Genomic DNA, 13,756 nt, shown 5'->3' with positions numbered 1-13,756 from the left:
GGGTTACCCTGTTCATCTCCAGCTGTATGAAGCAATGCTCAGAGTTCCAGTCTAACCCAGTATTCCCCTCCCTAATCAGGCTTGCAGGTCAGATATCTGCAGGTTGAGGTCCCTTGCAGCTTCCTGTGACACTCACACTCACTCACACACACACACACCAAGTGCCTCATCCAGAACACAAGCTCCAGTCCTGGCTAATGTCACAGTCTTGGGCAGCTCTGTGAAAGGCGTCATGCCACACAACTGAGATTCTCTGATCATCAAGTCATGCTGCATGTAAACACAGGGGGCTTATGATGCACAGATCAAAAAGTCTGTATGATGCAGAACAAGCCATTATGCTCTGTGCGCGTGTATGTGTGTGCGTGTGTATGTGTGTGTAATGATTCACCCACTCATTGAGCATCAGGGGCACGTTCTCTCTCAGTTATCCGCCGCTCTCGCTGCCTCAGTCTGTCTCTGTTGTCTCTCTTAGTCCATTAAGGGAGCTGAGGGGGAATAAAACACATCAGTTGATCAGTATTCTAAGCCGATGGGTGTGCCTTGGATTCTCTGCAAAGACTCCCCAATAAGGCGCAGTGTAGTCTACTGTGGTACACTGCAGATAAGGTGTACTGTTAGAGCATGATGCATAATCAGACCTGCTGTTACAGTATGCTGCGAAATATTAACTTGTATTTTTGACCTGTAGTAGCATGAACAAATTTTTGTTGTACTACAGGCAAAAGTGAATTTGGTTATTCACTTGTCTAACTTGGAAGAAGAAGAAAAACTTAAGTGCACTCATCCCTTTTAGAGAAATATGTATGTCACCCCTGATATTTCTTGGAGCCAAAAATGTTGTCTATTTTTGGGCCATTTGATACGCAGGTAATTACTCGATGGCATGCCTCAGAGAGCAGTAACCAGGCAACAGTGTAGCCACGGCGACAGTAGAGGGTTGAGGATCAGAACAAATTGAAAGCCTTGATGGCAGTGAGGCAAAGCTTGGTCTTTCAGAAAGAAAACGGAACAAGGTAGAATCATGTTGGCCCATCCACATTCATAACAAAACAGGTGTGGAACAAAGATGATTAAGAATAATCCAGCAATGTCTGTTTATGTAATTAGTTAGTTATTGTTCTTGTGTATTTTATGCTTTGTAGTGAAATAAATGGGCTTTGTTGATATTTAGCAGGCTTATGTGGCAGGTAAGGAATATTTTTTTTAAAAAACCTTTAAAAATTTATTTTAAAATCCTTTTTTTTTCAGCTGTAAAATCTCTATTGACCCATCCTGGTAGCTTTTGTTGTATGGTGATCTTAAAAATAAAATAAAGAGGTTATTTTAATCAGCAAATCTGGTTTTCAGATAATCTGATTAGGCTGTGGCTGTTTCCATGTCAGTGACCCAAGTTGAAAAGTGAACCAGAATATCTAAGTGAATGTGTGTATGTATGTGTATGCGTGTTACATGTTTAACACAGAGGCACGCTTTAATAAGACTTTGTGACTGGAGTCGCTGTATTCTCACACGACTCTCCAAACTTGATATCTTGCAAGAGCATAACTGCCTTGCTCTGCCCCCCCCCACCCTCTGCATTCATTGGCTCTCCCCCTTCGTCTCCTTCTCCCTCTCACTCCACCTCTCTCTCTTCTTCTGCTAATGTAAATGAGATGATGGAAAATGACAGACTGGAAACATACTGACAGCTGCCTGTCATATATTCTGTTCAATTCTATTGGCAATCTTGGATCATGTATATGAAGCAACCATCCAGAATTAAAAAAAGTAGGTATCCAGATCTGGACTTGGATGCAAATGGTAATACTATGTTGTCTCACTAGATAAGAAAGGCGTTTCTGAGAATGCACTATGAATATGAATGTAGGAAGAGTTTTCCTTTCTATTGTGAACATACAAAAATAAACAAGGACATCTCTGTTAGCATTCACAGAGTGCACATTGTCATAGTGACATGCAGCATACAGGACAGGCAGTTCATTACTGATTAAATCCACCATCCTTCTCTCAGCATATTTGCATATTGACTGAAATAACTAAAATGAATTTGGTAAGGCACTAATACAGTAGTAAATAAAGTGCAATGAAGCAAGACCCCTGTATTTCTATAGGAACACACATGAAAATGTACATGTTGTCTGTAATGCTGAAATGCAGCAGGCCAGATAAACTCAGCATCTTAATAACCCTTAATAGCTGTAGTACATTGAACACATATACTGACACCCACAAATTCACACTGACATTCTGGTTGACTGGAAACATCCACATTCGAAAGAGCCAAGAGGTTTCTGATTGTCATTAAACATTAAATGAAATAATGTTCCTCCAGGACAATAGTGGAACTCAAATGACCACTAATGCATACAACTATATACATGAAATCAGGACCAGTAATACAGGATAAGGGGGCAGCAGTAGCTCAGCAATTAAATTACTGGACTAGTAATCAAAAGCTCCACCTTTGCCAGGTCACCACTGTTGGGTTCCTGAGCAAGGCACTTAACCTGCAATTGCTCAATTTACATGATTACATGTAAGTTATTGTAAGTTGCTTTGGATAAAAGCATCTGCTAAATGGAAAAAAATGTAAATGTGCAAAAGATGTACTATGCTATGATGGATATCTAAGTATTTAGCTTATATGCTTATATGAACGTTGACATTAGCAGCAGACATTGTTTAAATGTGAAAGGGTGTGAGTTCAGTATTCTTTAAATATTGTATTCTAATATATTTAAACAGTTTTCTAACAACAGAACTTAATTGGGATGTGCAGAAGTGTAGAAGTAAGATGATGTTAGCAAGTGTGAGCGCGTGTGTGTGTGTGTGAGCGTGTGTGTGTGTGTGTGTGAGCGTGTGTGTGTGTGTGAGTGAGCGTGTGTGTGTGTGAGCGCGCGTGTGTGAGAGTATGTGTGTGTATGAGCGTGTTCTCACACGACTCTCCAAACTTGATATCTTGCAAGAGCATAACTGCCTTGCTCTGCCCCCCCACCCTCTGCATTCATTGGCTCTCCCCTTTCGTCTCCTTCTCCCTCTCACTCCACCTCTCTCTCTTCTTCTGCTAATGTAAATGAGATGATTAATTGGGAGATGTGCAGAAGAAGTGGAGAAGTAAGATAATGTTAGCAAGTGTGTGTGTGTGTGTGTGTGTGTGTCTGGTCAGTCTCTGGTAGTTGAGTCTGATGGCTTAGGGGAAGAAACTGTTGCACAGTCTGGTTATAAGGGCCCAAATCCTGCCATCTGAGCAAAGGTACTAAAGGAGAAAAAAGAGTTAATGTAAACGGTGTGGCATAATCTACAAGGCGTTGCACATGCAGCATGTGGTGTAAGTGTCCATGATGGAGGGGACAGAGAACCCAATGATCTGCTCAGCTGTTCTCACTATTTGCTACAGGGTCTTATGGTCCAAGATAGTGGAATTGCCAAACCGGGCAATGGTACAGCTGCTCAGGATGCTCTCTATAGCCCCCCCTGTAGAATGTGGTGATGATAGTGTGTGTGGGGGGGGTATCTTTCCTCAGCCTCCTTAGGAAATAGGAGTTGCTGCTGGCCTTTCTTAGCTGAGGAGCTGGTGATGAGAGACCAGGTCAGGTTCTACAGTAGGTGAACACCAAGAAACTTTGTGCTCCTGAAGATTTTCACAGAGAAGCTGTTGAGCAAAGAGTGATGACCTCATACTTTCCTGAAGTAAACTTCCATCTCTTTTGTTTTGTCCACATTCAGGGACAGGTTGGTGACTTTGCACCATCATGTTAGCAGCTACCCCAGTACGTTTGTAGCTAAATGGGGCAATGGTAGCCTAGTCAATAGGAAGACGTCTTTGGCACAGGGACCATGGTAGCGGCCTTGAAGCATGATAGGATGATGGTGCTGCCCAGCAGGATGTTGAAGATGTCTGTGAGAACATTCGCCAGCTGGTGTGCACATCCTCTAGGCACTCAGCCAGGAATGTTTTTTGGTCCAGCAGCCTTCTTGGGTTAACACTGCAGAGTTTTCCTTGCTGTGGTGAGACACAGCACCTGATCATTGGGAGAAAGGGTGGTCTTTATCACCGTGATGTTGTTCTGTGCTTCAAACTGTATGTAGAAGTCATTTAGCACAACTGGAATGGAGGCATCACTGTCACAGACAGTTGATGTCCTGTAGCTGGCCTGAATGACACATGCTGTGGGTGTCCTTGAAGTGCCTATAGATTGTCTGAGCATGCGCACGCTTTGCCTCCCTGATGGCATGGTATGTCTTGACCCTTCTTTCACCTGCTCTGAAGGCTGAGTCAGAAGTCCTCAGCAGCACATAGAGCTCAGCAGTTATCTATGGCTCCTGTTAGGGGTATATAGTTATGGTCTTGCAGATAGTAATGTCATCAGTGCCCTTGCTGATATAGTCATGAAAAATGGTCTGCATCTGACAGTCTCAAGTCCACCAGTGGTAAACAGTACTTGGAGACTAGCATAGAGTTCTTGCACCACTTTGTGTTGATGTGAACACACAGTCCCCTTCCTCAAGCTTTACTGGACCGAGCTCTATTCCTGTGGGCACGCAACGAAGTAAGTCCATCCCGGTAAATGGTGGCATCAGGAATTCTGTCGCAGAGCCCTTGTTCTGTGAAAACGAAAACATAGCAGTCTCTGAATTCTGTGTAGTGCTGTGGAGTCACATTTAATTTTTCAGTTTTAGTCCCACTGCTACAATTCACACCTAAGGCTATAACCCAAAACTTCACCTGAACTGACCAACTCATTTTGACAACAAGACTGAAACTGATAGAGACAAGCAAGTAGTGGTCTAAAAGTCCCAGAGCCCTCTTATCAAGCAGAGGCTGTACCCAGAGCACATTAACATGTAAATATCAATAAAAATATCTATCTGTGTCTGAAGGCTCCTCTCAGGTGAATGGCTATAAATTAACACAAAATCCATTTAGACTGAGGGAAAGGATGTTTTGTTATATTTGTTTTGTTGAGACAAATTGCAGAGAGAACATTGCTTCCAGGGCAAAGCAACAAAAAATCTGCAATTTACGCCCTATAATCTTCCACATGCTGGAATGTAATAACTCTATAATGTAAAATATTAGCATTGGGAATTGCTGAATCGTTGTAGTTTCTAGTTTGGGGCCACATTGCCTTCCAGCAAAAGATCATTAGGTGGTAGTTTGTCTAAGCACAAATGTGATTTGAGCATTGGAGCCAACAACTTTCACATCAGCCTCCTCTCAGACTCTGATTACTCCAAACTCAGCATCCCTTTTTGTTCCTCTTCATTATGGACTCCATGCCACTCAGCTCCACTCTACTTCCCTTAAAGAGCCTTTCTGGATTTGGGACAACACCAGCACCACATTAGTCTCCTCCCAAGTCATGTATGTTAGACCTATATATGTCTGTGTGTTTAACTATCCGAGCCAGAGACAGAAGGCATGCAAATTCATACTGGATTGTTGGGTCAATCTTTACGATCTATCCAGTTAATTATCCAGTTATCACAGTATGTGATTCATATTGTTAGGCATTTCAGATATTTAAATATTGTGAAATCACTGTGTAGCGATTAACACTACAGAATCAATAATGTTGTATTGGCCATCATGTATTGTTTAGAATTCAATGGTTACTCCTGTCAGGTTTTGCCCATATCAAGGTTTAATTGGTGAATTAATTGGAGAAATCTTTCTCACTATACTAATGCACATTATAACATTGTATGAGTAAATGCAAATGCCTAGAAATGTTCTATATTCGGAGTTCATGTATGTGATAATATACTTAGTAGGCATTTTTGTATGGGTCACTGAATATAATCCTTACTGCCTAGCCTTTGTCATTTAGTTTAGAATGCTGAAAGAAATGATTGGGCGAGGGGCTTGGAAGCGAAGTGCTCCGTGTTTGTTGGAGCAGACCTGACCCCATTCCCCCTCTCTTCCTTGCCCCAGTGCTGTTCAAACAGAGATGCATCTACAGCAGTGGGGCTCAGTAACACAGGGTCACAGAGTCATGCCCAGAACCAGTGAACCAATCATAATAATCAAAAATAATATAACAAAAAATATAGAGAGAGTTTGTTTCTTTACATGGAGAAATGCTTTATTATGATGGAGATGAAATTAGAGCTTTGCACATCGGTGTGTTACACAGCAACACTTGCTGATATTTGGGTCAAACCTGCTGTGACATAACTTATTTGATAGAAAAGTCCAATATAAATCTTACCACCTATATCATTCTTATCTTTGAGATGAAGTGCAGCATAGTAGATTTTATTTTCTCTCCTTCACCTGCCAACCGAGTCCCTACTCTAACACTTCATAACACAGTAGCCCATCTTGCATGTTAGGACGGACCAGAGCCACACACTGCCTATTTCAAGGACATTTCAAATTCGTTTTAATCCACGGTTAAACACTGTTGCTCACAAATGCTTAAATAAGCAAGGCATACATTAGAAATGCTTAATTTCCTTGTCTGGAACGTAGGTACAGCAGAGGCAGTCATATCCCCCCCCCCACACACACACATATACCTCTTGTCAGTGCTACTGCCTTCAGAGTGCTCAGGCACACACATCTCGCTTACATGCGCTTTGATCACCCAGCACACTCCAAAGATCAGCCCACTCAGCCAGGCATTAAATCTGACTGAAATATGCTCCCTCCTGATATCTGATACTCATCTGCTGCCAAGTAAATGTGTTGTGTGTAAATGTACATTTTTGTGTGTTGAGAGAAAGGTGAGAGTTCAATGATTGTTACTCAAATGGACCCAGTAAATCACTAATCCAGCATTTTTTAATACAAATTGGTTGTGATCTTTCTTCAGTGATCCACAGAGTTTGAAGCTATTTCTTAATAATACATTTCATAATAAATAAATTTCAAACACATCTATGTTTTAAAAAATGTGGGATACTTCCTGTGTGCATATTATGAAAAGTGTGCATCTAAAAATAATTAACAAGGACTTCATCATTGTTCTCACTTCTCCAAAATACTTTGGTGTTCTAGAAACAAGCAGGGCAAGTATGGTCCAAAGTAGTCTGTCAAAGCAATATTTTAATTCCCAGAAGGCCTACAAACACAATGGATTCAAATGCCATAAATACAAATGCTTAGGTTTAGTCAGTTCCTCAGTGAACACTCACTGAACACCCCAACCCACAAAAGACCAAGCTGTGTAGCCAGGAGTGTGTAAGCAGCATGCACACCAGCTCCATTTGCTGTCTCCCACTGGCAGTAAGGAAGCAGGGAGGGAGAGGGTGTGTTCAGATGAGCTGGATGACTGTTTTCTGCTGTGTCCCCAATTTCAGCATGTCCTCTTGGCCTTCAAGTTCATCCTGGCATTCATTATTCCAGATGTGCCTAAGCACATTCAGATCAAGCTCGCCAAGCTGGAGTTCGAGTCCCTAGAAGCACTGAAGAAAAAGGTAAGCACCTTTTATGCATGTACTAACTCAGTATACCCTGCAAATGGCTGAGAAATCTTGACCATCCACATGCTGATTCCCTCCAGGGCATGTATTGGTGCATGCACTGTTGAGACTGTGAACATCACATGAGCCTTGGTCCACTCTGTGAAGCGGTAATGCAGGTCTTGTTTGCATTAGCTGCACAGGGGCAGCTGTAACCTGGGAGATCAGACAGAGCTTGTGTTATCACTCTCCTCACTAATGCATTCAGAGAGAACACTAATCTGAAATTCCGCAAACATACAATAGCCCTTTCTGTGTGTGTGTGTGTGTGTGTGTGTGTGTGTGTGTGTGTGTGTGTGTGTGTGTGTGTAAAGTAAATATTTGATAATGAGGTTCAGCTATTTTGGCATGTGTTTATCACATGGCATGCAGCAGAAGTAGGTCCGTTTTACACACAGGCACACACATGGATATGCACATACACAATCATGCACATGTACATAACTTTCTGCGAGGATGATTTTTCTCTAAAATAAGTGTCATCTATATTCTTACCTCAAAAATTCTCCCTGTGTACAGTGCAAGTATATTCCTAAAACAATACATAAAATATATTTTATGTCATAATGGTTTGTATGCAGTGTTCAGCTCAAGAATTACTATGCATCATATTAACATAAATTTACAGAGCATGAACAATCATAAATTCAACCTCTGCTGCCATAATGTGATCATATTTTCAAGATTTAGAGTGAACACAGAGGAAAGCAGAATACATTATTCTCCAAAACACTGCTAGGCTCACCAGTCCTGAACCCTGGGCATCCTCTGACTGCTTTTGATCTCTTTGGTTTTGTGCAGAGTCAAGGCTTTGGTCGGTAAGTCTGGTCTCGTGGCTCTGATAATATGGCATGGCTGCACTGCCAGTAACCATGAGCAGGCATGAACTACTGCTGTGAAGTCTAATCATGCCTGCAGGCCCTAAGCCTCTTGGCACCCCGGTAACATCTGATGTGTGGTAATGTGGCCTCTTGTAATAAAGGTGAACATACTGAATTAGTGAGGATGTTAATGCTTTTTTCTGTTCAAACGAATTATTTACTTAGTAGCACTAGCAAAGCTAGCTCATGGGCGCATAGTTACATGATATGTGTAATACCATAAATAAAATGAATTCCTAACAATATTAATCATAGCGCATTAATTACACAACCCAAATCCACAAATTACCAATAGAGGTATTATTATTATTATTAGTAGTAGTAGTAGTAGTAGTATACTATTATAACATTTAAATTCAGATTTTTATTGGCATAATTTATGTGAAGTTTCACAGTGTACTTTCCCTGCTTCACTGTGATATTTCTATGTGATGTACTGAGTCTTGGCTAGTTAATGGATGTGCGCTTGTTTGGTGTGACTTACACTCACTAGAACTCACAGCCCACGCCTCTTGGACAAATGCTGAACAAGCAATATGCCCTGTTGGTAGAATAATAATAGAATATGAAATAGGAACTGTGAAAGGGTCTGATGCACTATACATGGTGCCCAGCAGAGATGATGAAAACATTTCATTTTGTGTATCATTCAGGAGCTGAAAAGAGGCAAAGGGAAATTGCTGTGATGGTTGAGGATGCTCCCCTGATTACATGTATAGTGATGAGGGAGGGAGTGTGCCTACATTTCATTCATTTTCATTTAACTGAGAGTAGCAAGTTGTAAAGTACATATTGATTGTATTGATCATGTTTCAGGATGATTGAGGATGTGATATTTGTAAGCCTCTGTGCTTTCAAAGTGCCCTCCTTTTCCCACAAACTCGATCTGACTGCAGCTCTGCCCTTTGCCAATGCTTTGGGTGCGTCTTCCCTGAATCAGCTTCATCACGATGATGGACACAAGCTAATCGGCTCAGCAGCACAGGCTGCTTTTGTTAGCATTCAGAAGTGCAAACATCACTTCAAGCCCAATTCAAATATTGCCAAGTCAGTGCCATGGTACACACTAGCTCTGACAGCACTAACACGGAGCACTGTAAAACATCCTTCTTCCATTTAAGTGGTTGCAGTGTTGTTAACGTTGAAACGTGCTTTGCACCTGCAGCCTCTTCCTGACCTGCGTATTAAACGGAGGGAGCGAGCAAGGGGTGTAAGACCAGGGGTAGGCGCCTGATCGGTGCGGTCCAACTTGGCAGAGATGAGCTGGGATCAGGTGCCCCCTCTCTTGCATTTGGCCACTGAGCAGCAGCAGCATGTGGCTTCTGAGTCCAGCTGTTTTTCCACGTATTCAGCAGCTTGTGGTGGTGGAGACAGTCATCTCTGTTGGAGGGGGTTGGCGGGGCAAGGTCCTCTCCCATGTTGAGCAAGGGGAAGGCTGAAAATAGTACTCACTCACAGGAGCAATGGAAACCCCCTGTTAGCATCCAGCAATGGAAAGTTACCTGCTACGTACTTGTGGAGGTGAACTCCAGGAAAAGGCCATGTTGCCAGTACTTGGTTCCCAACTCTGATGCCTGTGAGACAGTTTGTCTGAGAACAAAACCGTATGGCTGGTGATAAAATAATATTAAGATACTGGATTGGAAGAACTAAGCTTTCTTGAACCCTCCTATAAAACTGGAGATCCATAGTGTTCACAGGTCAGTTAATAGTTCAAACTCAACCCAGTCACAAATAATGTGCTGTTTTTTACACATAACAAAAATAGCATGATGTACACTGTAAACTGCTGGTAAAGGCTAAACCAGGTTATCCTTGTCCAAGGCAACAGCATAGAGCCATCACCATGATTTACACTGGTTTCAAGGTGAGTTTTAGTCTAACATATAGATATGACATTTGAAAAAAATCAAATAAGAAATCTATAACAAAGAGAAATCTTATATCGTGAAATGGCTCCTAATTCTTCTCACTGCATGTCGATGACCTAAAACAGTTAAATCATCTCATATTCTACATATCAGGATGTTGTTAAAGAGAATCGGGGTGTTCACTGCCATATGTGCTGAAAGAAAGCTGATAGTGTCTAATGCACTCATCCATTTAGTGGACAATAGCACAGGGATAGTGTTCACTATTGCAGATCACCCATGACATTCCCAGTAATACTTTCTCCTTTCAGCCAGATGGCTTGTGTTGTGTTTATTTGACTTTGGGCTTCGGGATGGAGACTGGAACTTTTTTACTTCTTGCTTAGCGATTCATGGAAACTGCAGACATCGTAACCACATATCTTTCACAGAGAGAAAAACATCCTCACCCGGGGCAACAACATAGAACCATCATCATGATTCACACTGGTTTCGAGGTGATTTTGAATCTGAAACATATGAAAAATTCAAGACCACGTGTCCTGTGTCGATTCCCGTACTTAAGAAGCAGGGCGTGACTGTGCACATATGGAAGCTTAAGTCCTTCCGTCTCGCAGTAGTCCCTTCCTCGGGTGGCACAGAAACGAGGGACAGCCAAGCTGTCTGACACTGTCTGACAGGCCTCGGGCTGCAGACATGCTATTCGCTTCCTTTTAGATGAGAAACAAAAGCAGTGGTGCTGTCCTGACAGACCGAGAGAACTGAATGAATCGTGAAACTGGAAAAGTGTCGAAAGCACTCTTTGCACCATTTATGACAACAGAATACTCCAAGGGCTGATGTTCAAGAGTGGTTAGCTTCAGAATCATTCAGTGAGTTTCAGTTATTTGATAAGTATCTGTACAATTCTGATCAGTCTTTTCTGCCTTACACATATCAAAGCATTAGATAAAAGATTCATAATTTGGTTCGAAGGAGGCAACATTGAATACTTCTAAATTAATTGCCTTAACCTTTATATTCTTTTTATTTAATTCAAAATGCATATACACACTTACAAATAATGTATGTTCACACACACCCACACAGACTCAAACAGCCAGTAAATGCACAATGATTTGTGTTAGTTGGTAAACTCAAGGTAGCTTTAGGGTAGCTGTTTCAGCAAAACTCTGTGCTGATGTTGAAAAGCATTTAAGGCTCTGTGTTCCAGCCTTCTCCCATAATCAATACCAACATGTTCAAGCAATTATCCCAGCATGCATATCAGTCTCCCATGGAAATCATAGTATTTGCTCCAGTAAGGCTGAGTCTATATGGAATGACTGCTGTATTTCTTTGCACATTTGACATTAAATCTTGTTTAATGGAAAGTCAGCCTGAGATGGAGGGTTTTTTATGTATTTAGACTTCATCAGCATCCTGAAGGAACAGGTATTGGATCTGCCAGAAAATAAAATACATTAAGATGCATTCAGGTTTGTTATTGGCTTAACTTTTTTTTTTTCTTCAAAGGTGGCAAATCTTGTTTGTGGTCCCCACCACTGCAATGCTTTTACAAGAACCAGAGCCCATACTCAGTGAACAAGGCACAGCAAAAACCATAGTGTCAGCACATCTGCCCACATTGATCTTGCTTTTAGCTTGAAAAGTTCATTGCACATAACACTTTTTCACATGTAATTTACTCTGGTTTGTAGGCAGCACCATTAATTGATTTAAATGTAGCTCAGGGTAGATCAGTCTGGAAAATGTTTTAATGGAAAAGTATATTTTAAAATAATTCAGTCTTCTTTAAAGTCTCTAGGCCTGATTGATTTTGTTCCCTCATAAATTACAATGCAGTGTGGATTACAAGCATTGGTTGCCTCTTTTTAGGGGGACCTAATGTGATTTTAAAGATTTAGCTGTTCCCTTTAGGGTTGCATTTTTAAAGAAAAATAGCAAGTCATATATTCTTTTAATATCACTTTGTACACATCACCCTCACTTAAAGTGTAAATAAAGATCAGATGGTTGAGAGTCATGAATTGAGGAAAGTGCTGTTCCTATATAAGCCTGTCCTTTCAGGATGTTTACAAAAGGAAGATGTTTTTGCTCTAACACGCAATTAAACAATATAAAATACAGTTACCAACAACAGCAACTCTTTGCTACTTTGATTTTGGTTTGTAGTCAGTCCTAAATATAAGCCTCTGCATTAACATTTGGATGTTTTGTGTTTTTACTTCTTTCCAGAAAATGCTGGAGGATACAGAGATCCCGAAGGCCCATAAGTGACGAGAAGCAAAGAGGCCATCACCCTTGCTGATTATGACAGCGCAGATATGGATCCTCTGAACAACCTGCCCCAAGTGTTTACTTACAGTGAACAATCAACCATTACAGAACCCTGTATATGCACTTAAGGCAATGTTCTTTACAGACTGTGTACTTCACTGACATACAACTCAAGCTTCTGGGTCCCAACTTCCTTACTGTATGTTAGAACAAAGTGTCTCAGAGTGATTTTAATTGGGTTGTTAAAGGATGTTCAAACTGATCGAGCCAAAAATACTCCAACATATTTATAACTGTGTGTATGGTGTTTGGGTTTTTTTGTTGTTGTTTTTTTTTTTAAATGAAAGCATAAATGGTTGATTAATACTGCCTTAGAGACTCCGCTGCATCTGAAATCGAGTACAGTAGAACATACAGTTCTGGCTTAAATAGTGTGACATTTAAGTGATTATGGAACTATTTGGACACACTGCAACACCTTGTTGCCCCATGGCCTCTCAACATTCAGAATTCAGTTCTTTATGGCCAACATGAGAAACACGGTTTTTCGACTACATTTGTGTGTGTATATATATGTTGATGCATATCATGAAATTGTATGAATCCTATTTTAACGCATTTTTATAAATTTGGCATAAATGAAGGACAAAAATGAAACACTATGCTATTAAGAATTATGGTCATGTTTAAGAACCATTTCATGTATATGCACCATATTTTTCTCCAGCCCCCATTCAGTTGGAATGATTTGACTTAACAATGTCTACTGTTTGATTACTTCATGTAGTATAACATCTGGGCATCATCTCTGAAGTGCAGAATAGTCTCAGGACAACTTAATCTTATCTATGAGGTGCAGAATGGCTTTGGACAACCTAACATTTCTATAGTTCTATTTTAGATTACTGGAACGAGTAGAAATGCGATTTTGGACACGGTGCATGCTATGATTGAGTGAACTAAAAATATCAGAAAAATGATGCATGATATAGTAAACATGTAGCAGTTCAGTAGTTTTGCAGTTTTCAACAAGAAAACTGCAACTTTTGTATTTCATTTGCCAGCCTATATTTATTTGTTATGCAAATGAACTTTGCTTCTCCTAGTCTGAGCAGTGCCTTTAATCATCACCATATCATGTACTCATTTTACAGCTTTTGTGTACTCAAGTTATGTGCACAGTACACTGTACTTGAAGCCAGGTAAACCTGATACCCTTTTCCCTGAAAATAAATGTCTAAACTATTACAATGA

At 40.8% G+C, this 13,756-nt stretch overlaps 1 protein-coding gene and 1 long non-coding RNA gene across 4 annotated transcripts in view; one reads left to right on the top strand and one right to left on the bottom strand.

Moving 5' to 3' along the window:
- ano10a (anoctamin 10a) overlaps positions 1 to 13,756 on the top strand; it is a 22,474-nt gene extending 8,718 nt beyond the window's left edge. For 2 of the 3 annotated variants that reach the window (XM_027015188.3, XM_027015178.3), the window contains exons 13-15: positions 7,309 to 7,425; positions 8,272 to 8,288; positions 12,461 to 13,756. In XM_027015188.3, the coding sequence (XP_026870989.2) occupies positions 7,309 to 7,425; positions 8,272 to 8,288; positions 12,461 to 12,533 (207 nt within the window). In that variant the 3' untranslated portion in view covers positions 12,534 to 13,756. The remainder of the gene's footprint in view (positions 1 to 7,308; positions 7,426 to 8,271; positions 8,289 to 12,460) is intronic. The other variant, XM_081696023.1, reaches the window with a different exon arrangement.
- On the bottom strand, positions 7,435 to 8,747 carry LOC145651134 (uncharacterized). The gene is made up of 3 exons (XR_014116864.1): positions 8,216 to 8,747; positions 7,966 to 8,002; positions 7,435 to 7,626 (listed from the first exon to the last, which is right to left on the bottom strand). It is a non-coding gene; the product is annotated as an uncharacterized LOC145651134 (long non-coding RNA).

Source organism: Electrophorus electricus, chromosome 14 (genome assembly GCF_041902795.1).
Source record: "Electrophorus electricus isolate QZ-2024a chromosome 14, ASM4190279v1, whole genome shotgun sequence".
NCBI classification, from domain to species: domain Eukaryota; kingdom Metazoa; phylum Chordata; class Actinopteri; order Gymnotiformes; family Gymnotidae; genus Electrophorus; species Electrophorus electricus.
Note: the sequence above shows the minus strand (reverse complement) of the source record. Positions and strands in the feature narration are given on the sequence as shown.